Raw genomic sequence first — 25,904 nt, forward strand, 5'->3', positions numbered from 1 at the left:
GATCTCCTGACCTTGTGATCCGCCCATCTCGGCCTCCCAAAGTGCTGGGATTACAGGCTTGAGCCACCGCGCCCGGCCCTATAGTATTTTTATTATAATTCGTAATTATGCTGAATTATTTTTTCCTTGTCTGTCTTCTCGATAGACTTAGAAATTTGAGGACGGAAATGGAGTTATTTTTGTTCTTGTGTCTAGCAGCTATCCTGGTTCTTGATACACAGCAGGTTTTCAGTAGATGTTGAATTGATAAATAAGTGAATTAATTAGATGAGAATGTATTTTTTAATTAAAAATTTTGCCTCACATTAATAATTTTATCAGTAGCCAGTTTCTAAATCTTGCTTTTTTACCTTATGATGGTTTAGGTGTGGGAGTTGATGGAGGCAATGACAAAGATTGGGAAGCCAATGCCTGCAAAATCCAGCTTATTAAGAAGAAAGGAAAAGTTAAGGCACTGGATGAAGAAGTTCACAGTAACGTACTTAAGTTGATTTTTGTCCCCCTTCCCCTTCTCTTTTCCCCTCCCCATTCTCCACCAAGTTACTCCCTCCTCCCATATTTTGGGACCCATTTTAATGATAATGGTCTGTAACATTGAAGGGGGGAAGGAAAAGTAGTTTTGTTACTGTCTGGACTAGTTTTAAAATGTGCCTGAGCCTGAAAAATAATCATTGCAACTAGGGAAGGAAATTAGTTAGGTATATACCTTCAGCGCAAGCTCTGAGTAATAAGTATCTTCTGAGCCACCATTCCTGAGGAAGAGCTTTCCATAGGACAAAAGGTATTTTTAGTGATGCCCTTATACACGTGTCTTCACTTGCTAATTGTCTTCACTTTGAATTAAATGCCTAGCTTGGATGTAGTTAATTTTGACGTTGCATCTTTGAGTAAGTCTGATAGAATCTGGTAAGTATCATGTTCTCCCTCATAGTTTTCTTCTCTGGCACAAGGATTGTCAGAGATGTATGCCCCATCAAAGAGGATTTACTTCTCAGTATTTAGGTCATAACATTATGCTTACACATTTTATTTTTTCACAAGAAACTTGAAAACAAAACAAACTTTGAAGTAGATTGATTGAAAAAATACTTTTAAAATTCTCCACAAAATCCAGGAAACAGCAAGTATTTTATGTACCTACTCATATGAATGCCATCATAATCATTGTGGAAGAGTACAGGTAGAGGAAAATGATGGATTTTGTCTTTTTTTTTCCCCACATAAGCCATACATTTAGCTTTGTAGTACTTGTTTAACAGATTAAATCAATACTTATTTTGTCTGTATTGTAGTGTAAGATTAGCTAGGGGTAAAGCAGACACCCAAATAACTACACTTCAAAAACAATAGTATAAATATCTATTGTGTGTTCTGCATCCTGTATACCAGGCTGATATAGTGGGTTCTGTAGGAGAGAACAGACATTGCTGTGAGATTCAGGGGAGAGTTGCCACAAGTTGACAAGACTGGGAATACATAGGGAATGGGTGCTCATTATATTTGGTCAGTGAAGATGTGAAGGGAGGACCTTCTGAGTAGAATAGCATAGAAAGATAAGAATAGTAATGGCAGGTTTGAATGATAGTAGTCCTTTTTATTTAAAGTATTGGTAGACAAATATGGGAAGTTATAAAGGCAGATTGTGAACAGAATCACCATTATTCAATGTCAACATATTGAAACATGCTTCTTCGCAGTAAACTGTTTTTTTTTTTTCCCCCAGATGGAGTCTTGCTACAATGCCCAGGCTGGAGTGCAGTGGCACAGTCTTGGCTCACTGCAACCTCTGCCTCCCAGGTTCAAGCGATTCTCCTGTTTCAGCCTCCTGAGTAGCTGGTATTATAGACATGTGCCACCATGCCTGGCTAATTTTTGTATTTTTGGTAGAGATGGGGTTTCACTATGTTGGCCAGGCTAGTTTTGAACTCCTGACTGCAAGTGATCCACCCACCTCGGCCTCCCAAAGTACTGGGATTACAGGCATTAGCCACTGTGCCTGGCCAACTGGTTTGTGTTTGAAGTGTAATTATTTGGGTGTCTGCTTTACTCCTAGCTAATTTTTTTTTTTCTTTTTAAAGATGGACTCTTGGTCTCTTGCCCAGGCTGGAGTGTAGTGACACAATCTCGGCTTACTGCAACCTCTGCTTCCTGGTTCAAGCAATTCTCCTGCCTCAGCCTCCCGGGTAGCTGGGATTACAGGCGTGTACCACCACATCTGGCTAATTTTTGTATTTTTAGTAGAGACGAGGTTTTGCCATGTTGGCCAGGCTGGTCGTGAATTCCTGACCTCAGGTGATCCACCCTCTTTGGCCTCCCAAAGTGCTAGAATTACAGGCTTGAGCCACTGTGCCTGGCCAACCCCTAGCTAATCTTACCCTACAAATGCATGCAAAATAAGTATTGATTGAATTTATTAGCTACAAATGGAAACTTACAGCTATTACTGGTGAGTTTGTGACTGGTAAATCACTTTGAAGAGCAATCTGGCAATATCTACCTGGGAAATGCCTATACCCTGAGACTAAGCACTTCCACTCTTGGATATATACTTGAAGGAAACACAATGAACAGGGTGACATGACAATAAGATTCATTGTCACAAAATTTGGAAACAGCCTAAATGTCTGTAAATAAGGGAATGGGATGATATAATAAGTTGTATATGTCGGGTGTTTTGGCTCATGCCTGTAATCCTAGCTCTTTGGGAGGCCAAGGTGGGCAGATTGCCTGAGCTCTGGAGTTTGAGACCAGCCTGGGCGACATGGTGAAACCCCATCTCTACTAAAATACAAAAATTAGCCGGGTGTGGCAGCATGTGCCCATAATTCTAGCTAGTCGGGGAGGCTGAGGCAGTAGAATCACTTGAATCCAGGAGGCAGATCTTGCATTAAGCTGAGATCACGCCACTGCACGCCAGCCTGGACAACAGAGTGAGACTCCATCTCCACAAAAGAACAACAACAAAAACAACAAAAAATAAGTTGTATATGATAGTGAATGACCATATGTAGCTTTTGAAAGGAGTGTACTGAATCTGGTTCTGCATATGGGAACATGGATAATTCCTGGTATGTAAAGTATAGGACATTTAAAAACACAGAATGATACTGTCATTTATGGTCTCATGTTAACATAATCATAGTTCAAAAGTCATGTATAGTGAGACTGTCAACTTGAGAATCCTCTGAGGAGGAAATGAATGGGATGGGGATATAAAGGAGGTATCAATTGCATTTTTTTTACATTTATTTATTTAGAGTTTCCATATACCACATTGATTTTTTACATTTTAGATCCTAAAAAATATGTAAAGCACAAATGAGTAGATGTTTCGTTAACTCTGAGTATGGGTAGTTGGGTGTTCATTATTCCCAGCAAATTTAAATATGTTTTAAGTATTTTTTTTAAAAAGGGAAGATGACATCTGAGAAAAAGCAGGCAGAGGGCGAGGAGCCATGGGAGTAGAGGTAGGTTAAGATGGAAGATGCAAATGAGGAAATTATTGAAGCAGTACGGCCCAAGAAGATCAAGGCACAGGCAAGCAGTTGGCCTTTAAAGGAAAGAGTGTACTTTAGGAATCAAAGGTCAAAGACAAACTTAAAGCAGATAATTACCAGGTGAGAGGACAAAAGCTGAGTAAAGTGGAAATTGAGGGACTGCAGGTAGGATTGAGCTTTACAGAGAATAGAAAAGATATGATGAACTGTCGGGGAACTGGATTGAGCTATCAGTTTAATGAATAAGGAACTTGGATACATGTTTCCTAAGTAGCAACAGTGAAATAGGTACGCTGATTACCATGAATTTGAAAGGGTCTTAATTTACAGAATTTTCTGACTTTATTCAGTATTGCTTGGCAGCGGATGGGAGACAAGAAACTGAGTGTGGGGGTTATCTAGACTTAAGATTCAGCAAAGGGCTTTAAAACGGGTAACAGACAATAAGGAGGAGTCAAGGATTCAAAGTCATGATTAATTTATATGACATGAAATATTTATTGTGGGAAATATGCTTATTGTCATAGCAATAAGTTTTTTCTTACTGGACATTCGGTAATGTCCCTATGGCAACAGTGAAATAAAGGTGTGGTAATTACCATGAATTTGAAATGGATTCAATATACAGAATCTTGTGACTTTCTCCAGTATTGCTTGCCAGCATGTGCAGGGGGATACTGCTTTAATTATAGTTAGCTTTAAAAAGTAGTCAAACAGGCCTGGTGCAGTGGCTCACACCTGTAATCCCAGCACTTTGGGAGGCCGAGGTGGGCGGATCACCTGAGGTCAGAAGTTCAAGACCAGCCTGGCCAACATGGTGAAACCCTGTCTGTACTAAAAATAAGAAAAATTAGCCAGGCGTGGTGGTGCACGCCTGTAATCCCAGCTACTCAGGAGACTGAGGCAGGAGAATTGCTTGAACCCGGGAAGCAGAGGTTGCAGTGAGCCAAGATTGCACCATTGCACTCACTCCAGCTTGGGCAACAAGAGCGAAACTCTGTTTCAAAAAAAAAAAAAAAAAAAAATATATGTATATAAAAAGTAGTCAAAGAAATGTTTTCATTTCTTGCATTAGCCTGTTGAATAATGGTAAGTAGTAATCCTGTACTTTTCTTGAGGTCATTTATCAGGTTGCCTTAATTATTCAGAGCACAGTTAAGCCAGGAAAGAATAGATGCGTGATTTTATTCTTTGATTGATTGAGCCATCCAACAAAAGTGTATCTGCCATGTATACCTTTTAGTGCTTAGGATTCAAAAATAATAAGGTAGGCTGTTTTTGTAGAACTCAAATTCTAGTGGAAGCTAGGTTGACAACATATCATAAATGTAATAGTACAACAGAATATACCATTGTGGTTTTATTTATTTATTTATTTTTTATTTATTTATTTTTGAGACGGAGTCTTGCTCTTTTGCCCAAGCTGGAGGGCAGTGGCACAATCTTGGCCCACTGCAACTTACCCTTCCTGGGTTCAGTTGATTATCCTGCCTCCTGAGTAGTTGGGATTACAGGCGTGCACTACCACGCCCAGCTAATTTTTTTAGTAGAGACAGGGTTTCACCATGTTGGCCAGGCTGGTCTTGAACTCCTGACTTCAGGTGATCCACCTGCCTTGGCCTCCCAAAGTGCTGGGATTACAGGCATGAGCCATGGTGCCCAGCCAGTTTGCTCTTAATTTAGACCTAATTCTGATAAACTTTGTTATCTGGGTTCTTAGCCAAATGAATTTTATATTTAGGAAATTAAGAGCATTACTAGTTAATAACTGGAGCTGTCCATTTTTTTTTTTTTTTAAGAAGCCCCAAGGAAAGATAGCTTATATGAAAAATAAATTAAGAACCAGCTACTTTTTTTGTCTGTTTTTTGAGAGGGAATCTCGCTCTGTCACCCTGGCTGGAGTGCAGTGGTGTGATCTCAGCTCACTGCAACCTCCGCCTCCTGGGTTCAAGTGGTTATCCTGCCTCTGCCTCTGGAGTAGCCAGGACTACAGGCGCGTGCCACCATGCCTGGCCAATTTTTGTACTTTTAGTAGAGACGGGGTTTTCCCATGTTGGTCAGGCTAGTCTTGAACTCCTGACCTTAGGTGATCCGCCTGCCTTGGCCTCCCACAGTGCTGGGATTACAGGTGTGAGCCACTGCACTCGGCCTCCTAAGTCTTTTAATCACTATTTTGAATATGCCTGATCTTTAGTTTCAGTGATTGTATATTCCAAGAGAGCAGCATTGTAGTAATTATATTTAAATATAGCTTATAGCATTATTTCTGCAGCATGATTTAATACTGAAATTTTTCTTTTCATATTCTTCAGAGCAACAAGATATGGATTTGGATATAGAATTTGATGTACACCTTGGAATAGCTCATACCCGTTGGGCAACACATGGAGAACCCAATCCTGTCAATAGCCACCCCCAGCGCTCTGATAAAAATAATGGTATGGAAAGATTTTTCGTGCTTTGGAATGATTGTGGAAGCCTAATAATGGGGGCAGAAAGAAGGCTCTTGGATTTTCATTATTTTAATTATTTTTCATTTGGAAAATTTCAAACATTCAGAAGTCGTAGAGAGTATACAGAGCTGAGAGTACTGGCTCATGCCCATAATCCCAGCACTTTGGGAGCCTGAGTTGGGAGGATTGCTTGAGTCCAGGAGTTCACAATCAGCCCTCACAACATAGTGAGATCCTGTCTTTACAAAAAATAAAAAAATAAGTTAGGCATGGTGGTGCATGCCTATAGTCCCAGCTACTTGAGAGACTGAGGTAGGAGGATTGTTTAAGCCCAGGAGATAGATAGAGGCTGCAGTGAGCCGTGATTGTACATCACGCCGTTGCCCTCCAACCTGGACAACAGAATGAGACCCTTTCTGTCCACAATGCCTGGCTAATTTTTGTATATTTAGTAGAGACGGAGTTTCACTGTGTTGGCCAGGCTGGTCTTGAACTCCTGATCTCAAGTGATCCTCCTGTCTTGGCCTCCCAAAGTGCTGGGATTACAGGCGTGAGCCGCTGCTCCTGGCTGAGAACTTTTGTTATCGGTTTTGTCCTTAGGGCATATCTCTCTAGAAATGTATAACCAAATTACTGTGTTTTAGAGTTACTTGGAATAGTCTTTCTCCATGCAGTTGTGCTACTGGCTGGATACATGTTACTTTAATATGTTTAAAAAAAAATTTTTTTTAAATTATTATTATTTTTTGAGACTGAATCTTGCTCTGTCACCCAGGCTGGAGCGCAGTAGTGTGATATTGGCTCACTGCAACCTCCACCTCCCGAGCTCAAGCAATTCTCCTGACTCAGCCTCCCAAGTAGTTGGGACTACAGGCGTGTGCCACCACGCCAGGGTAATTTTTTATATTTTTAGTAGAGACGGGGTTTCACTGTGTTAGCCAGGATGATCTTGATCTCCTGACCTTATGATCTGCCCACCTCAGCCTCCTAAAGTGCTGGGATTACAGGCGTGTGTCACCACACCCGGGTAATTTTTTGTATTTTTAGTAGAGATGGGGTTTCATTGTGTTAGCCAGGATGGTCTCAATCTCCTGACCTTGTGAACAGCCCACCTCAGTCTCCTAAAGTGCTAGGATTACAGGCGTGAGTCACTGCACCCGGCCTGTTTTTTATTTTTAAGGATTGGTATTATTTAAAAATAGATGTTATTTATGATTACTTAAAATATTTACATAATTCTGAAGTCACTTCTTTAAAACAAGACATATTAAAGGAAGTCTACCCAGCACTTTGAGAGGCTGAGATGGAGGGATTGCTTGAGCCCGGGAGTTTGAGACCAGCATGAGCGACATAGTGAAACCCCGTGCCTACAGAAAATACAAAAATTAGCTTGATGGTGGCATGCACCTGTAGTCCAAGCTACTCGGGAGACTGAGGCAGGAGGATCACCTGAACCTGGGGGTTGAGGCTGCAGTGAGCCATGATTGCGCCATTGCCGCCATTGCACTTCAGCCTGGGCAACAGGGTGAGACTGTCTCAACAAAACAAGTCTAGACTCTTCTGTTTCCTCTTATTCCCTGTGTAGATAACATTCACCAATTATTGAGTGTTCTTTCATTTAAAAATAAGGAAATACATACAGAATACATACAAAAGTGTATATGTGTGTATTTATCCCTACCCATTTTTTTCCTTTTATTTTAGAGACAGGGTCTCACTCCTCCACCCAGGCTGGGTACAGTGGTGGGATCATAGTTCACTGTAACCTCAAATTCTTGGGCACAAGTGATCTTCCTGCCTCAGCCTCCTGAGTAGCTAGGATCACTGGCTTGCACCACCACACCCAGCTAATTTATTTTATTTTTGTAGAGATAGGGGTCTTGCTTTGTTGCCCAGGCTGGTTACAAATTCCTTGACTCAAGTAATCTTCCTACCTCAGCCTCCCAAAGTGCTGAGATTACAGGCATGAGACACTGCACCCAGCGCTTTCTGATATTTAATTTAATTCTGAAGCTGCCTATTTAGGCTTCTTGTGCTTCAATAATTGCTATTGAATATGATCATTTTGGTAGCAATAATTTAGACTTTTGACACTGACAAGGCCTGAAAGATTCCCAAAAACTTACATCTAGATTATGTTTTGAGAATTTGGCTTTAAGTTAAAGCCTTTAAATTAGCTATTTATGAATCTCTTTGTTCTAGAATTAAGTTGTTTTTTTTTTTTTTTGAGACGGAGTCTTGCTCTGTTGCCCGGGCTAGAGTGTAATGGCATGCTTTCGGCTCACTGCAACCTCTGCCTTCCGGTTTCAAGCAATTCTTCTGCCTCAAGCCTCCTAAGTAGCTAGGTACAGGTGCCTGACACCACATCTGACAATTTTTTGTATTTTTAGTAGAGGCAAGGTTTCACCACGTTGGCTAGGCTGGTCTCGAACTCCTGAGCTCAGGTGATCCATCTATCTCAGCCCCCCAGAATGTTGGGATTACAGGCGTGAGCCACCACACCCAGCAAGTTTTTTTATAAATTTATTTTAGTACTTGCTGTCATCTTCTCTCAAAAATCTAGTGAAAATGTTTATTATTTGGTTTCTAATTACTGTCAGCCAAAATGTCAGATCTTTACGTATATTAAGAACATTGTGAGGGGCCGGGTGTGGTGACTCATGCCTGTAATCCTAGCACTTTAGGAGGCCAAAGCAGGTGGATCACGTGAGGTTAGGAGTTCGAGACCAGCCTGGCCAACATGGCAAAACCCCGTCTCTATTAAAAATACGAAAATTAGCTAGGCATGGTGGCATGCACTGGTAATCCCAGCTACTTGAGAGGCTGAGCCAGGAGAATTGTTTGAACCCGAGAGGTAGAGGTTACAGTGAGTCGAGATCTTGCCACTTCACTCCAGTCTGGACGACAGAGCAAGACTTTGTCTCAAAAAAGAAAAAAGAACATTTTGGCCTGGCATAGTGGCTCATGCGTATATTCTCAAGACACTGGAAGGATGAAGTGTGAGAGTTGCTTCAGCTAAGGAGACCAGCCTGGGCACCGTAGTGAGACTCTCTACAGAAAAATAAAACAATTAGTTGAGTGTGGTATAAGCAGCTGTAATCCCAGCTGCTTGGAAGGCTGATGTGGAAGAATCACTGAGCCCAGGATCCTGGTCAAGGCTGCAGTGAGTCGTGATTGAGCCACTGCACTCCAGCTTGGTGACAGAGCAACGTCGTGTCTCCAAAAAAAAAAAAAAAAAAAAAAAGAATATTTTGATAATTTAATATAAAATTTAATTTAGCAGTAATTTTTCTCCTAACTGAAATGAACTCTGAATAATAAATCCAGGATTGGCAGGATTTTTTTTGGTTCTCTGTTGCCCAGGCTGGAGTGCAGCGGTGCGATCTCGGCTCACTGCAACCTCTGCCTCCCAGATTCAAGCGATTCTTCTGCCTCAGCCTCCCAAGTTGCTGGGTTTACAGGCACGTGCCACCACGCCTGGCTAAGTTGTTGTATTTTTAGTAGAGACAGGGTTTCACCATGTTGAACAGGATGGTCTCAAACTCCTGACCTCAGGTGATCCGCCCACTTCAGCCTCCGAAAGTGCTGGATTACAGGCGTGAGGCACTGCGCTCAGCCAGATTGGTAGTTTTTATGTACCATCTGTGGCTACAAATAGTGATATTGTCAACTCTTGATTATCTGTTCTTACAGTTTTCAAAGTTAGTTAAAAAAGAAGAAAATTATCCCAAGATCGTATCTATCTTCTCTTGGAATGATACGTTAGCGTTTATTTCTCTGACATTCTATGACTTACCTGGATCTCAAACAAGTTAACTATAGAACTGATTGGTTTTTCTTAGCAAATTCCTTAGTTCTAGTTCTTAAACTCATTTAGTGTAAATCAGATTATTGTTTTAGTTTGAAAGGCCTTCTCTTTAAACTTATACTCAAGAATGAATGAACAGAGAAATAAGAATAGTATTTAGTTCAGCTCTCTCATTTTGCAAATGAGGCAACAGACCCAATAAACTTGCTCCTTTCATGGTAACATTTTGTTACTAGCTTAGCCACAACTGAAATTGTTATCTCTAGACTTCCTGTTTATTTCCCCACTGTACCCACCTCCCCTGCACTGTGTACTTTGGCTATGCCACATAAACAATGCTGCTGATCTACGTGATGATAATCTGATAATGAGAAGTAGATGTAATTATGTTATAAATAACAAATAGTATAGCATGTTACAAATTTTTGACTTGAAAAAAAATCCAGTTACAGTAATAGATATTTTAGGTTTCTCAGACTTCTAACTTTTCTGTCATCAACACTTGCTCTTTTAGAATTTATTGTTATTCACAATGGAATCATCACCAACTACAAAGACTTGAAAAAGTTTTTGGTAAGTAAGGTGACCTCAAAAGACACCAGTCTTTGAGAATACTTCTAACGAGAGCATTGGGATTGGTTGTTGGGATGTGCAACACCATATAGGTGTCATCAAGTAATTCCTTGGACAATTCCAAGGGCATGGTGGTTTATTGAACTTTTCTTTGCTAAGAGTGGAACAATTCTGTTTTTTGATATGAAAAGGAAATGATTAGTATTTGTAATATACATGACAAAAGGCTCAAATAAGATTGGAATTTTGTGGAGACATTTTTTACGTTATGAGAGATTCTGTCATGTTTTAAAGGTCCTAGGACATATTAATACAAGAAGAATCAATACAAATTAAATGAAAGTTCTGTGTCCTAAATAGCTATATACTGTATTGTTGAGGTCATAATGTTGACCTGCATGAGTGCTTTCTTAGGGCTGTTCAATTGAACTTTCTCCAGTGATGGAAGACATAGTGTATCTGGGCTATTCAGTATAGTAACCACTGTCCATATGTGGTTGTTCAGCTAGTATGACTGAGGAACTGAATTTTAAATTTTATTTAATTTTAATTAAATTGAAATAGCCACATACAGCTAATGGCTATTTATTGGACAGTAAGTTAAGTGTATGTTCAGTTACACAGAGTACAACACTGTTTTGAAGTCACTCTAATCAGATGGTGACTTTAATTTTGTATAATGGGATATGGTGTTCAAAGAATATTAGAAATTAGTGAAATATTTGAGGGGACAATTCTATAGAAAAGGTTTTTATGTCATGAATATTTCTTTAATTGTATCTTTTTTTCTTTCTACTTACAGGAAAGCAAAGGCTATGACTTCGAATCTGAAACAGATACAGAGACAATTGCCAAGCTCGTTAAGTATATGTATGACAATCAGGAAAGTCAAGATACCAGCTTTACTACTTTGGTGGAGAGAGTTATCCAACAATTGGTATTAAGCCACACTTTAAAAGATAATTATGCCAACATTAATCATGAGAAACTTTCTGGAAATTAAGTTTGATAAGCAGGAGCTGTGCTATTTTTTTTTTGTCTTTTATTTCTCATATAACTATTCAGATTGAATAATTTTGAGAGACTGATTGATTTATTGATTCCCCCCTACCCTCCACTTGAAATTCTACTTACTTCATTCTGGTTTAATGTCATGAGAATGAAAAATAATCCAAAATCAAAGTGTGTCTAACAATTATGCATATATACACACATCCATATGCACCACACGTGGACATATACACCGTACACACAATGGAGGATTAGTTATTCCCTTGCTTCTTGCTCATCGGATGTTCTTCTCAACCAATAACTTAGCACAATAGTAGCTTCACAGCTGCCACAGTTTATATTCTGGGATAATGCCTGCTTGTCTCTGAGCCAACAAAGTCAACTACTTATTTTTCCTTCTGGGGACTTTTCCTTGGCCCTGAAGGAAGGCTTTTCTATAGATAGAAAAGCATTTCCAAGCCCATGAGAAAAGCAGTATTCTTTTTGATTCTATCCAACATGCTTAATTAAAGATTAAAGACATCAAAGATCTACAAATGTCCAAATCCATAGAGATACCTACATCTCCCTTCCTCACTCATAACTCTAGCTTTCCCACTTAAAAGTCCTTAACTCCCCAACTAAGGTCCAGCCCTCACTTCCCTCCCACCTACACCCAAATCTTATATCTGTAGCAAAAAGAGGAAGCAGGAAAATGGAGAACGTAGAGGCCTATTCCTTCTCTTTACCCAAGGCAGAGTAGAGTAATGTGCCTTCCCAGCTTTTTCTTGTTTCTAATAGGCTTTGCGTTTTATTCATCGTATAATCCAGTTTGTGTTCCAGGGTGGTTCTTCCCTCTCCTACTTCATGTTCCTCTTTTATCTGTTCTTGATTCCTATAAGCCCTGTCCCTGAGGATTCGGGTTGATGGAGTTGTGTGGTGTGCATGTTAATAATTGTATATATTTATATCTCTAATATCAAGGTCAGAAAGAGTGGAAGTTAACAGTGGTGTACAATTACTAGGGCAGAGAATATGTTTTGGATTTTGATCTTGGGATCTTTTCTAATTCTGTCTTTCCTCTGGTAATCCATAGGATTATGACGACATAGATAGGTAAATGATGGAGATAGGATATATCGGTTGAGAAGGTTCATAACCTGTACAAAAGATGACTTTTTAAATGATCTATTTTTGGAGTTGTTATCTATTGAGCATATTTTGAGTGTAGGCTTGGTTAAAAAAGTGGATCTTGGCGTGGTGGCTCATGCTTGTAATCCCAGCACTTTGGGAGGCTGAGGCGGGTGGATCATGAGGTCAGGAGATTGAGATCATCCTGGCCCAACATGGTGAAACCCTGTCTCTGCTAAAAATACAAAAATTAGCTGGTTGTGGTGGCGTGTGCCTGTAATCCCAGCTACTCGGGAGACTGAGGCAGGAGAATCGCTTGAACCAGGGAGTCGGGGGTTGCGGTGAGCCAAAATCGTGCCACTACACTCCAGCCTGGTGACAGAGTGAGACTCCATCTCAAAAAAAAAAAAAAGTGGGTCTTGGATACACCGAAGCTTAGGAGTGTTTGAACTTTAGACTTGTTTATAAACTGATATAAAAGAGCATTTGTGTGAACAAAAAATTTCTGTGCTAAAGCCAGTATGTTCTAGGCATTTCTGACTTGATAATTGATTATAGTAAATATTGCTAATGCATTTTTTTCCCTCCATAGGAAGGTGCTTTTGCACTCGTATTTAAAAGTGTTCATTTTCCTGGGCAAGCAGTTGGCACAAGGTACATACACCTCTAACAATGACTAATGTATTTCAACATATTTGAGTTACATGTTTATTCTTCGTAGACTATACATGACCCTTTATTATAAAGGCTCTGCCCTTTATTAGATATGTTCATGTGAGCATATTTTCACGTGCTCCTTCTTGTCTGTTGTTTTACAACTCTTCCATTTAAGAGAATCCGTTAACAGGCTGGGCGCTGTGGCTCAGACGTGTAATCCTAGCATTATGGGAGGTCAAGGCAGGTGGATCATCTGAGGTCAGGAGTTTGAGACCAGCCAGGCCAACATGGCGAAAGCCTGTCTCTACTAAGAGTACAAAAATTAGCTGGGTGTGGTAGCACATGCCTGTAATCCCAGCTACTTGGGAGGCTGAGGCAGGAGAATCGCTTGAACCCAGGAGGCAAGAGGTTTCAGTGAGCCGACATCGTGCCACGACATCGTGCCATTGCACTCCAGTGTGGCCTACAGAGCGAGACTGTCTGAAAAAAGAAAAGAAAAAAGAAAAAATACATTTTGGCATTTAATTGGCCTTTTGTCTTTGTTGGGCGCACCAAGGTTACTTTGTGAATTTGGATATTGAATATTATCTAATAAAGTTAAAATATTAGCTTTCTCTGTATTTTTTGAAACATGTATTCTAGACAGATTCCTAGATAATTGTACCATCATTACTTCTTAATAGGATATTTAGGCCTGATCCTGAAGTCCTAAGTGAGGTGCCCTAAGATGTGGTAAGAGAGAGATATTTTTAATCTGAAAACAGGGTGACTAAGGAGAAGGTGCTACATGTTCATATATTGGCATTCTGTGCACAATTGAAAGGAATGTTCCATTTAACATTACAAAGGAAAAAAATTAAAATACCTTGTTACAGAACAAGTGTTGGCAAACTTTTTTGGAGTAGACCAGATAGTAACTATTTTAGGCTTTCTGGACCATGTAGCCTCTGTAGCAACTACTCAACTTTGCAGTTGTAGTGTGAAAACAGCTACAGAAAATAAGTAAAAGAATGGGCATGGTTATGTTCCAAAATAACTGTATTTAGTACAATTTTTATTTGTCAATTAAAAAAAGAAATAATTTAAAAAATTAAAAGAAAAAAAAACCTGTATTAGGCTGGGCATGGTGACTCATGCCTGTAATTCCAGCACTTTGGGAGGCTGAGGTGGGTGGATTGCTTGACCCCAGGAGTTCCAGACCAGCCTGGGCAACATGACAAAACCCCGTCTCTACAAAAAATAAAAAATTTAGCTGGGTGTGGTGGTGCATGTCTATAGTCCCAGCTACTCCAGAGGCTGAGGCAAGGGAATCACTTGAGGCCAGGAGGTCAAGGCTGCAGTGAGCTGTGATTGTGCTGCTGCACTCCAGCCTGGGAGACAGAGCAAGGCCGTTCTCAAAAAACAAACAAACAAACAAACACGCTTTATTTATAAAAATAAATAACCCTGGGACTGCAGGCCAGTTTGCTGACCCCTAATGCAGATTTTGTTTTTTTTTTTTTCTTGGATATAGGATCTTGTTCTGTCACCCAGGCTGGAGTGCAGTGGTGTGATCTTGGCTCACTGCAGTCTCCACCTCCCGGGCTCAAGCAGTCCTCCTTACTCAGCCTCCCGAGTAGCTGAGACTATAGGCATGTGCCATCACACTTGGCTAATTTGGAGATGGGGTTTTGCCGTGTTTCCCAGAGTGGTCTTGAACTCTTGGGACTCAAGTGATGTGCCTGCCTAGGCCTCCTGAAATGCTGGGATTACAGGTGTGAGCCATTGCACCTGGCCCAATACAGAATTTTTTTAAAAAATTATTTTTATCTAGTTCTGTCTTATATCTGAAGTTGAGCTTGGGGGAGAATTTAAACATTTGAAGAGTATTGGCCATTAAATTTTATATCATTAGTCCATTATTTATAAAAATGATTTAATTCTAACTGTTCTTGCAATTTACAGGCGAGGTAGCCCTCTGTTGATTGGTGTACGGAGTGAACATAAACTTTCTACTGATCACATTCCTATACTTTACAGAACAGGTAAAATTACCTCTACAAATGGAGTGCAGTAGATATGAAGAATTATTTTCCTTAAGTTGGAATAAATGCCCCTTTGGTCAGATGCATATGTATATATAGTTCTGTCTAGACATGAAAAAGATTTGGTTTCGTGAGTTCTCTGATGATTAGAATTTTTTTTCTGTTGTGTATCCTTAGCTAGGACTCAGATTGGATCAAAATTCACACGGTGGGGATCACAGGGAGAAAGAGGTGGGAAATGCATTCTGCATGGATGGGGAGGATCTTATCCTCTTTTGTTTATTCTTTACTAATTCTTTTGTTCTTCGAGTGAATGAATGTGCTGGGCCTCTAAAAATGTGCTTATTTTATGGGGAAGCATATTTTGACATTTTTCTAATTTGCAGAGTATATTTTGCGTGTCTGCTTTTGGCATTTAGAAAGTGCTTTTAATAATTTCATTAAAATTTCTGAAATTTGAGAAAATAGTTGAAATTGTAAATTATTTTTTCCTTTGTTTTAAAATCATGTGGGATATATGCTTAGATTAGGAAAAGAGCATTGTGTGCTAGGTTATTATAGATTAACTAAGTGGTAGTTATTTGAATCATTTAGCCTAACTTTTAACTGAAATATGTTTAAATCGTCTTTATTTTATGCACGACGTATTCCTGTTGGATTTACATTTGCTATCTTGATTGGCTTTATTTGAATTTGTAGTGATTGTTCTTTTATTGTTTATGTATAAAGTTTATTTTTTGTTTTTCTTATTTATTTACTTTGATGTAACTTTCCATATTACTTTTTAAATAGCGTGGCGGGAGGAGACAAGGTCTTGCTCTGTTGCCCAGACTGGAGTGCAGTGCAGTGGTATGGTCATACCTCACTGCAATTTCAAACTCTTGGGCTCAGGCGATCTTCCTGCCTCAGCCTCTCAAATAGCTAGGACTACAAGTGTGTGCCATCACGCCTAGCTAGTTCTTTTTTTTTGTTTGTTTGTTTTTGAGATGGAGTCTTGCTCTGTCACCCAGGCTGGAGTGCAGTGGCGTGATCTCGGCTCACTGCAAGCTCTGCCTCCTGGGTTCACACCATTCTCCAGCCTCAGCCTCCTGAGTAGCTGGGAGTACAGGTGCCCACCACCACACCTGGCTAATTTTTTTTTGTATTTTTAGTAGAGACGGGGTTTCACCATATTAGCCAGGATGATCTCAATCTCCTGACCTCGTGATCCGCCCGCCTTAGCCTCCCAAAGTGCTGGGATTGCAAGCGTGAGTCACCGCGTCCGGCTAACACCCAGCTAATTCTTATTTTTAGACAGGGTTTTGCTCTCTCAGCTAGGCTGGAGTGCAATGGCTTAGTCATGGCTCACTGCAGCCTTGGCTGCCTGGACTCAAGTGATTCTTCCCCCTCAGCCTCTTAAGTAGGTGAGACCACAGGCATGTGCCACCACCCCCAGCCAATTTTTTTATTTGTAAAGAGGAAGTCTCGCTCTGTCACCCAGGCTGGAGTGCAGTGGTGTGATCTCGGCTCACTGCAACCTGGGCCTCCCGGGTTTGAGCGATTTTCCTGCCTCAGCCTCCTGAATAGCTGGGATTACAGGCATGTGCCACCACACCCGGCACATTTTTCTATTTTTAGTAGAGACGGGGTTTCACCATATTGGTTAGGCTGGTCTTGAACTCCTGACCTCATGATCCTCCCGCCTCGGCCTCCTAAAGTGCTGGGATTACAGGCGTGAACCACCACACCTGGCCACATTTATTTTTTTAAAATGCTGAACTCTCTTTTTATGTGTTTTTAAATTCACTTTTTTGTTTTTGTTTTTGTTTTTGAGACGAAGTCTTGCTCTGTCACCCAGGCTGGAGTACAATGGCACGATCTCACCTCACTGCAACCTCTACCTCCCAGGTTCAAGCAATTCTCCCACCTCAGACTCTGGAATAGCTGGGACTACAGGCGCGCTCCACCACTCTCGGCTCATTTTTTGTGTTTTTAGTGGAGACGAGGTTTCACTATGTTGGGCCGGCTGATCTTGAACTCCTGACGCCAAATGATCTGCCCGCCTCGGCCTCTATTTTTTAACATACAGTAATATTTACTCTTTTTCATGTAGTTTCACGAGTTTTGTCAGATGTGAAGTTGCATAACTACCAACACAATCAAGATACAGAACAATTTCATCACTCAATAAGTTCCCTCAACTTTCCCTCTGTCATCAACCCTTGTCTCATTCCCAGCCCCTGGCAAACACTAATATGTTGTTTTTCTATAATGTTACTTTTTCTTGGATGTCATCTTACACTTATTTTTCAAAGTTTGGCATCTTTGCTGTTAAATATGAATGGGAAAAGTTAGTTTGTTTTCATCACTAAAACATAAAATAATCACAGATGGTGGAAAACTTTGAATGTGCTTTTTTTGACTTTTATTATTTTTAATAGATATATAATTATATATTTGGTGTATATTTCAGTACATGTGTGCAATGTATAATGATCAACTCAGGATAATTAGCACATTTGAATGTACATTTCTAATAATTATTATCAAGTCTGTCTTTATATGTGCATTTTAAGAGGATAGGTAAAATAGCAGTTTTTATAAGTATGCTTGTAATATTCTCTGGCTATTGTGTCCATAGTTCTGTTATGTCCTGGCCTTAGAGAAAGGTGCATTTTTGTCTCTAGGACGTTTATGTAGTCTTCAACTAATAGATTTTTTTCCTATATTAGGCCAGTTTATAAAACTTTAGTATTCCAGTCTTGATGAAAAAAATTAATGTCTTGACAAATTAAGTAGAGATGTCATAAATCTGAAATACAAGAATTAAAAGGATATTAGCTTTGCAAAAAGACCTTACTTTATCCTGACTTAAAGGAAGTATAAGAAAACCCAAGTTAAAGAAAGGAGAGTTTCTTGGTTTATAAATTTTGTCCCTAACAGTGGGTGCCACATATGATATACCATGATTAGAGAGTGATATGCATCTGTTTTGTTTTAAAATCAGAATTAGTGTAGACTGCAACTTGATTTGTTATGCTGACTTGCTGCTAAAATCTAGTGAGGTTTTGTTAGGACATAATAAAATTAATTTGCCACTAGCCTTCATTTTCCTTTTCTTTCTTTCTTTTTTTTTTTTTTTTGAGAGAGTTTTTACTCTGTTGCTCAGGCTGGAATGCAATGGCGTGTGATCTTGGCTCACTGCAGCCTCCGATTCCTGGGTTCAAGTGATTCTCCTGCCTCAGCCTCCCAAGTACCTGGGATTATAGGTGCCTGCCACCACGTCTGGCTAATTTTTGTATTTTTAGTAGAGACGGAGTTTCACTATGTTGGCCAGGCTGGTCTTGAACTGACCTCAAGTGATCCTCCTGCCTCGGCCTTCCAAAGTGCTAGGATTACAGGCATGAGCCACTGTGTTCATTTTATTTTTCATTGCACAATTTTGATATTTTAAATGTAATTTTGTGATAATTATAGGTACACAAACTTATGCGTTAAGATCATCAGGTTTTGTATAAAGTTAAAATTAATTTATACACACTTTTGATTAAAAAAAGCCAGTTAATATTAAGGAATTACTTGCCTTTTACCTGGAAAAGAAATATTATATGAAAAAAACATATAATGTAGCACTTTTACCTGCCACGCACTCTTTGATAGTTGCTACTTCACTGTACACTTTTTGTCTGTTCTTACTGGCTTATTGCATGGAAATGAGATGATCTACTTGGCTTTTTAAATTTGCTGAAGTTGTTTTGTGTTGCTATGATTTTTTTCTTGATTTTGTAGAAAATTATGCATATTTCTACATTGTACGTGATTTTCTACATGTTTGCCAATTCATGTTAACTATATGCTTTAGGCAAAGACAAGAAAGGAAGCTGCAATCTCTCTCGTGTGGACAGCACAACCTGCCTTTTCCCAGTGGAAGAAAAAGCAGTGGAGTATTACTTTGCTTCTGATGCAAGGTGAGCTTAGTTGATTCAAAGACATTTTTAGTAAAACTTCTCATTCTACAGAAAACCAAGAAGTCATTGTGTATCAGTCTAATTGTGCTCTATGAGAGAACTTTTTTAATTAAAGAAATATGGGTGACCATTTTGGAGACGGGGCTATAAGGACACTTTTTCTGTCATTTCAAAGAGTGTAGGTCAGTTTACCAAGAACACATATATTCCTTGAGACTTTTTCCAGTGTATTTATTTTAGAACTCTTACATTTTTTTCCTTCTTCTTTCAGGAGCCTTATCTAGGTTTTGAAGGGAGGAGATTCTAGATTGAAGAGTAAAATGGCTTAGTTAGTATCCCAATTGTTATAGCATAGTTGCTAAACTATTGTAGTTTTAGTGTAATGTCGATACTCATATTTTACATTTGGAATTAATTTGCAGCATAATCACTTTTATAAAGGGATAGTAGTAGACTAAGACATTCTGAGAGAAAATGCGGGGGGATGTTTAAATGCATTTATAAATGAAATAGTAATGAAGATAAAATAAAATCACCCAAATTGCAAACAAGTCATTCACTATACCTGAAAATAACAGAATATAATAAAAATGAGAAAATAATGCCATTTAGGACATCAGGGAATGTATTATCTCAGTGGGAAAACAAGCTTTACTCTTTAATATTTTTACAGATGTGTAAGGTGTATAGTCAGGGCTAAGATGTGTAAGATTACACAGTTGACAGTTATGGCTTAAATACACTGGAATTACAGAAACATATCAGCCTTTTCTCATTCATGTATACATTCATATTGAACACTCTGAGTGAAGCCATATGCTAGCCTCAGGAGATAATGGTGACTAAAAATAAAAATATTACTTGTCCTTAGGAGCTCTTCCTTAGTGAGGAGGCAAATTTTAAACAATGATCACACAAGTATAGAATTCCAACTGTGACAAGAGCTGCAGAATGCTAGTAACAGGGTGATTTACCCTTGGTGGGTAAATTTCTTTAAGGAAATGACATTTGAACCGAGAGTTAAGGAGAGATTAGGAGTTAATTAGGTTAAGAGGTAGAAGGAGGAACATTCATTTTTTGCAAATGGCTCAGCCTGTGAGAGTTTAGGATGGCTATGAGTATGGCTGGAAATAGAGTGAGAGGAAGCTTGGTGGAAGATGAAGCTGGAGAAGGAGGTGTAGGGGTTACGGTAAGGCACTTTGTTGTCTTTTTTTTTTTTTTGAGACAGAGTCTCGCTCTGTCGCCCAGGCTGGAGTGCAGTGGCCGGATCTCAGCTCACTGCAAGCTCCGCCTTCCGGGTTTACGCCATTCTCCTGCCTCAGCCTTCTGAGTAGCTGGGACTACAGGCACCTGCCACCTCGCCCGGCTAGTTTTTTGTATTTTTTAGTAGAGGCGGGGTTTCACCGTGTTAGCCAGGATGGTCTCGATCTCCTGACCTCATGATCCGCCTGTCTCGGCCACTTTGTTGTCTTTCTAAGAGCCAAAGGGAAGCTGTCAGATGGTTTGTTGAGTGAAGGAGAAATCTTCATTAGAGTTGTTGCCTTTGATATCAGTTTTGGCAGAAATGGAGAATGGATGGAGAGAGATCAGAGACAAAGTGGGTGGACTAATTGGGAAATTGCTGCAGTAGTCCAGCCAAGGAACTGATGGGAGCTTGAATTTGTCTGGTGGTGGATATAGAAGCTTTGAGAGTATTTGGAAGTTAAAATTTCAGGACTTGGTAATGGATAGAATGAGGAGGAAACAACCATGCTTTCTGATCTAATCTATTTGGTTTAGGTTGCTATGCAGAGATCCTTTTATTTTTTGTCCACAATGACCACCTTCCCCATACTTTCCTGTAGGGGATGGCATTAGTAACCAGAAAATTCTCCGAGATACTGCAGAGTGATAGAGTTTATATTGAAATTTGGTTCTTGTATCCAAATAATAGTTTCATTTATAGTAATGATCCTTAGTTACTGATTGTAATATCTCCTTGAAAATGTTATAGTGCTGTCATAGAACACACCAATCGCGTCATCTTTCTAGAAGATGATGATGTTGCAGCAGTAGTGGATGGACGTCTTTCTATCCATCGAATTAAACGAACTGCAGGAGATCACCCCGGACGAGCTGTGCAAACACTCCAGATGGAACTCCAGCAGATCATGAAGGGTAAAAGTTTTTGTCATGTTATAGCTTGCTGTCCTTAATGGAAAGAATATATTCTGCTTCTTTTCCTAGCATATTGATTCTAATAATGAATGGTGAGTAGAATCTTCCACATGATTAGTCAAAGGACAACCCTAGGAAAAGGGATGATTCTTTAGAGAAATTATCTGCTGTTTTTACAGTCATCTTCAAACTAATTAATGATTTGTTTCTAACATATGAAAAAGAGATGAACAACACTTGATACTTTAAAGATACTTTATGAACATAAATATAGTTCATGTTCTGTTCCTTTTTATTCTCTTTGTGCTTTAGTTTTCTTATATATAACATGAGGATAATAGAGTCTACCTCATTAAGGTTGTTTTGGGGATTAAGAAGCTACTATATGGCTGGATGCAGTGGCTCACACCTGTAATCTTAGCACTTTGGGAGGCCGAGGTGGGCGGATCACCTGAGATGGGGAGTTCGAGACCAGTCTGGCCTTGCCAACGTGGAGAAACCCCAACACTACTAAAAAATACAAAATTAGCCGGGTGTGGTGGCACATGCCTGTAATCCCAGCTACTCGGGAGGCTGAGGCAGGAGAATGGCTGAAACCCCAGAGGCGGAGATTTCAGTGAGCCGAGATTGCGCTATTGTGCTCCAACCTGGGCAACAAGGGTGAAACTCTGTCTCAAAAAAAAAGAAGCTACTATGTATAAAGTCCTTAAAATAGTGTCTGACACACTTAGTCGTATGTAATATTTGCTTCTGTTAAGTATTATAATTATTATGATTTGGATTATTTTACTGATGGGATTATGGTAGGAATAGAAACTAACATTGGCCAGGCACACTGGCTCATGCCTGTAATCTCAGCTCTTAGGGAGGCCAAGGTAGGAGATCACTTGAGCTCAGGAGTTTGAGACCAGCCTGGGCAAGATAGTGAGACCCTGTCTCTACTAAACGTTAAAAAAAAACAAGGTTGGGTGCAGTGGCTGATACCTGTAATCCTAGTACTTTGGGAGGCCGAAGCAGGCAGATTGCCTGAGCTCAGGATTTCAAGACCAGCCTCGGCAACATAGCAAAACCCTGTTTCAACTAAAAATACAAAAAAGTTATGGTCGTGGTGACACGTACCTGTAGTCCCAGCAACTAGGGAGCCTGAGGTGGGAGAATCGCTTGAACCTGGGAGGCAGAGGTTGCAGTTAGGTGAGATTGCGCCTCTGCATTCCAGCCTGGGCGACAGAGCAAGACTCTGTCTCAAACAAAACAAAACAAAACAAAACCATGAGCCGGGCATGGTAATGTGTGCCTGTAGTCCCAGCTACTAAGGTGGCTGAGATGTGAGGATTACTTGAGCCTGGGAGGTTGAGGCTACAGTGAGTGGTGATCTTGCCACTTCACTTCAGTCTGGGTGACAGAGTGAGACCCTGTCTCAAAAAAAAAAATAAAAATAAGAAATAACATTTGTTGCATGACTCCACATATATGTCAGATTTCTTGCTTTATTAATCCATACTGCAATCCATACTGTGAAGTAACTGGTCTCTTATTTTATGGATTAATTATTTCCCCAGCTTAGATAGTAAAGGATAGAACCGCAGTTTGAATGTAGGTCACACTCCAAAACTTAAAACTTGTCTCATTTGACCTGATGCGGTGGCTCACGCCTGTAATCGCAGCACTTTGGGAGGCTGAGGTGGGTGGATCATGAGGTCAGGAGTTCAAGACCAGCCTGGTCAGTATGGTGAAACCCTGTCTCTACTAAAAATACAAAAAATCAGCCTGGCGTAATGGCGTGTGCCTGTAGTCCCAGTTACTCAGGAGGCTGAGGCAGAGGAATCGCTTGAATCCAGGAAGCAGAGATTGCAGTGAGCCTAGATTGCGCCATTCCACTTCAGCCTGGGCGACAGAGCGAGAGACTCCGTCTCAAAAAAAAAAGGCTTGTCTCTTTCACTTGTTTTGTTTTAACTGCACATTTCAAGTATGAAGTTAATTAAAAGTGACTTGTACTCTTATTTTTTTCCACATAGAGTAAAATATATTCACCCAATCTTTTAGGCAGTCATGTATAAATAACTTTCTCTATTGCATGACCTTTTGTTATATTTTATTTACCAAGATTTTATTAAAGGTGGGGGACTTTTAGTTGTTTACAAATTCTTATTCTTTGATTTGTTTTTGTTCTAATTATGTGGTTTCTCTTACTGTAGGCAACTTCAGTTCATTTATGCAGAAGGAAATATTTGAGCAGCCAGAGTCTGTCGTGAACACAATGAGAGGAAGAGTCAACTTTGATGACTATACTGGTAGTTACATATGAATTATTTTATTATTTCAGTGTCTCTTGTAGGAGGTGCCATTAACAACCTGAAAGTTCATTGCCGTTAATAGCCTTGTAGACCAGCTACAGCTGTCAGCCGTCAGTGGAGCCCAGCCATCTTGGAAAAAGTTCTTTAGTGTATTATTCTACCTATATGAGATATCTAGAATAGTCAGATTCACAGAAACAGAAAGTAGATTAATGGTTGCCAGGGGCTGTGGGAGGGGAAATGGGGAGTTATTATTTAAAGGGTACAGAGTTTCAGTTGTGGGATGATGAAATTACAGAGATGGATTTTAGTGATGGTTGCACAATAATGTGAATGTGCTTAATGCCACTGAATTGTACATTTAAAAATAGTTAAAACGGTAAATTTTATGTATAGATCACCCATTGTGTACCAGGGACTGTCCTAGGTACTGTGAATTCTAAGAAGAATGAGATTTGGTCCCGTTGCTGGGCAGCTTACATGTATCTGCCTAGCCTAGGTTTCCTTTCTGAGTGTACAAGTAAGTAAAAGTGTGAACTTCCCCAGAGGTCTTTCAGGTATTTGCCTGATGCCTTTGGATATCCTGTACCCTCCTGCATTTTTAAGGTAAAACACTTTTTTTTTTTTTTTTTTTTTAAGGATGGAGTTTCGCTATTGTTGCCCAGGCTGGAGTGCAGTGGTGCCATCTCGGCTCACCACAGTTGTCGCCTGCCGGGTTCAAGCGATTCTCCTGCCCTAGCCTCCCGAGTAGCAGGGATTACAGACATCTACCACCAGAGGAATTGTATCTGCCTCTGTAGACAGAAAGGATTGTTGAAGATGGTTGAGCTGGAGGAACTGGGAGAACAGCAGTAAATTCTTTTATGGTGCTTATGGAAATGAGGCCAGGGAAAAGATTTATAAGGGAAGAAAATGAGAAAATGAGACAAACTTTGGGAAGTTCACGGTTTTAAAAAGTACTTTTGGTTGGGTGCAGTGGCTCATACCTGTATTCCCAGCACTTTGGGCACCCAAAGCGGGAGGATTGCTTGAGCTCAGGAGTTCTAGACCAGCCTGACCTCGTTTTTAGTAAAAATTTTTTTTTAAATTAGATGGGTGTGGTGGTGGGTGCCTGTAGCCCTGGCTACTGAAGAGCCTGAGGTGGGAGGATTGCCTGAGCCCTGTAGATCGAGGCTGCAGTGAGCTCTGACTCCAGCACTGCACTGCAGCCTGGTTGAAAGACCTGTCTCAAAAATAAATAAATAAATAAATAGAGTACTTATATCTGTATTATGTACATAAAAGTTCTGTAATAAAACAGGATAGCTGTCATCTTTTTTGTTGTTAGGATGAGGAGATTGAGGCTTTCAGTTTGCTAAAGGTCACGTTGTTAGTCATTTATTGAACCAAACTAGTTCCCATGTGTACATTGTTCTAAGTGCTCTCCATCCCCTCCCCTGTCCATCAGACATTCTTTTTTTGCATGTAGTGATGGCCTACCTCATCTCAACAGGGATCAGGCTTTTCTCAAAAGCATCAAATTTAGAGCTTTGGGCAGCTCCTTTCAGAACTATCCCAAATCTCCTTAGCCACCAGAAATTTCTAGGACTAATATTAAGGAAACACTGTGGCCAGCTAACCTCACTGGCTTACATCCATGTCATTCTTTGACATCATCTGCAGTACAGGTCTTTCTGGTAGTTGGTCTGCCTTTTTTTTTTTTTCTTTGCTTTTATGTTGAGTCTTTGCCTTTGCATGACCCTGATCGAGCTCTTTACTGTTGTTTCCTTTCTTCCCAGACATTTGTAATTAATGCCAAGGTCTGTGGAAAACACTGTAGGCAGAGGTATGCAAACAGGCTTGGTCTAGTGCAGGAACAGCAAGAAAAGGACAGTCTGGCTGGTGTGGCCTGAGTGAGAGGGGATGTGCTAGGATATTAGGTCAGAGTAAGCAGGAGACAGGTCGTGTGGGACCTGAAGGCCAAAGTAAGTAGTTGGGATTTGATTATAAATTATTTGGGAAGCTAGTGACACTTTTTATTTTGTTTGGTTTTGTTTCCTACTTGCTAATTTTTTAAAATAGAGAAACATACCTTCTTTCATTATTGAAATTCAAAAAGGAGAACGTATAATTATTCAAAAGATAAAAAGTAAAACACGTACCTTGGTTTTATAGTATAACTAACTAAGATAAAAAAGAAGATGGGCTGGCTGGGTGTGGTGGCTGACACCTGTAATCCCAGTGCTTTGGGAGGCCAAGGTGGGTGGATCACGAGGTCAGGAGTCCGAGACCAGCCTACCCAACATGGTGAAACCCTCTCTACTAAAAATAGAAAAAAATTAGCTGGGCATGGTGGCTCGGGCCTGTAATCCCAGCTACTAAGGAGGCCGAGGC

The 25,904-nt window shown here is 40.0% G+C and overlaps 1 protein-coding gene across 2 annotated transcripts in view; it reads left to right on the forward strand.

Moving 5' to 3' along the window:
- The window catches only part of GFPT1 (glutamine--fructose-6-phosphate transaminase 1), a 65,508-nt gene that overhangs the window by 17,273 nt on the left and 22,331 nt on the right, over nt 1-25,904 (forward strand). The window contains exons 3-12 of one of the 2 annotated variants that reach the window (XM_011945257.1): nt 366-473; nt 5,810-5,935; nt 10,273-10,331; nt 11,134-11,268; nt 13,045-13,106; nt 15,054-15,133; nt 15,311-15,364; nt 18,975-19,080; nt 21,074-21,237; nt 23,433-23,528. In XM_011945257.1, coding sequence (XP_011800647.1) covers nt 366-473; nt 5,810-5,935; nt 10,273-10,331; nt 11,134-11,268; nt 13,045-13,106; nt 15,054-15,133; nt 15,311-15,364; nt 18,975-19,080; nt 21,074-21,237; nt 23,433-23,528 — 990 coding nt within the window. The remainder of the gene's footprint in view (nt 1-365; nt 474-5,809; nt 5,936-10,272; nt 10,332-11,133; nt 11,269-13,044; nt 13,107-15,053; nt 15,134-15,310; nt 15,365-18,974; nt 19,081-21,073; nt 21,238-23,432; nt 23,529-25,904) is intronic. The other variant, XM_011945259.1, reaches the window with a different exon arrangement.

Source organism: Colobus angolensis, unplaced genomic scaffold, assembly GCF_000951035.1.
Source record: "Colobus angolensis palliatus isolate OR3802 unplaced genomic scaffold, Cang.pa_1.0 Scaffold24, whole genome shotgun sequence".
NCBI classification, from domain to species: Eukaryota; Metazoa; Chordata; class Mammalia; order Primates; family Cercopithecidae; genus Colobus; species Colobus angolensis.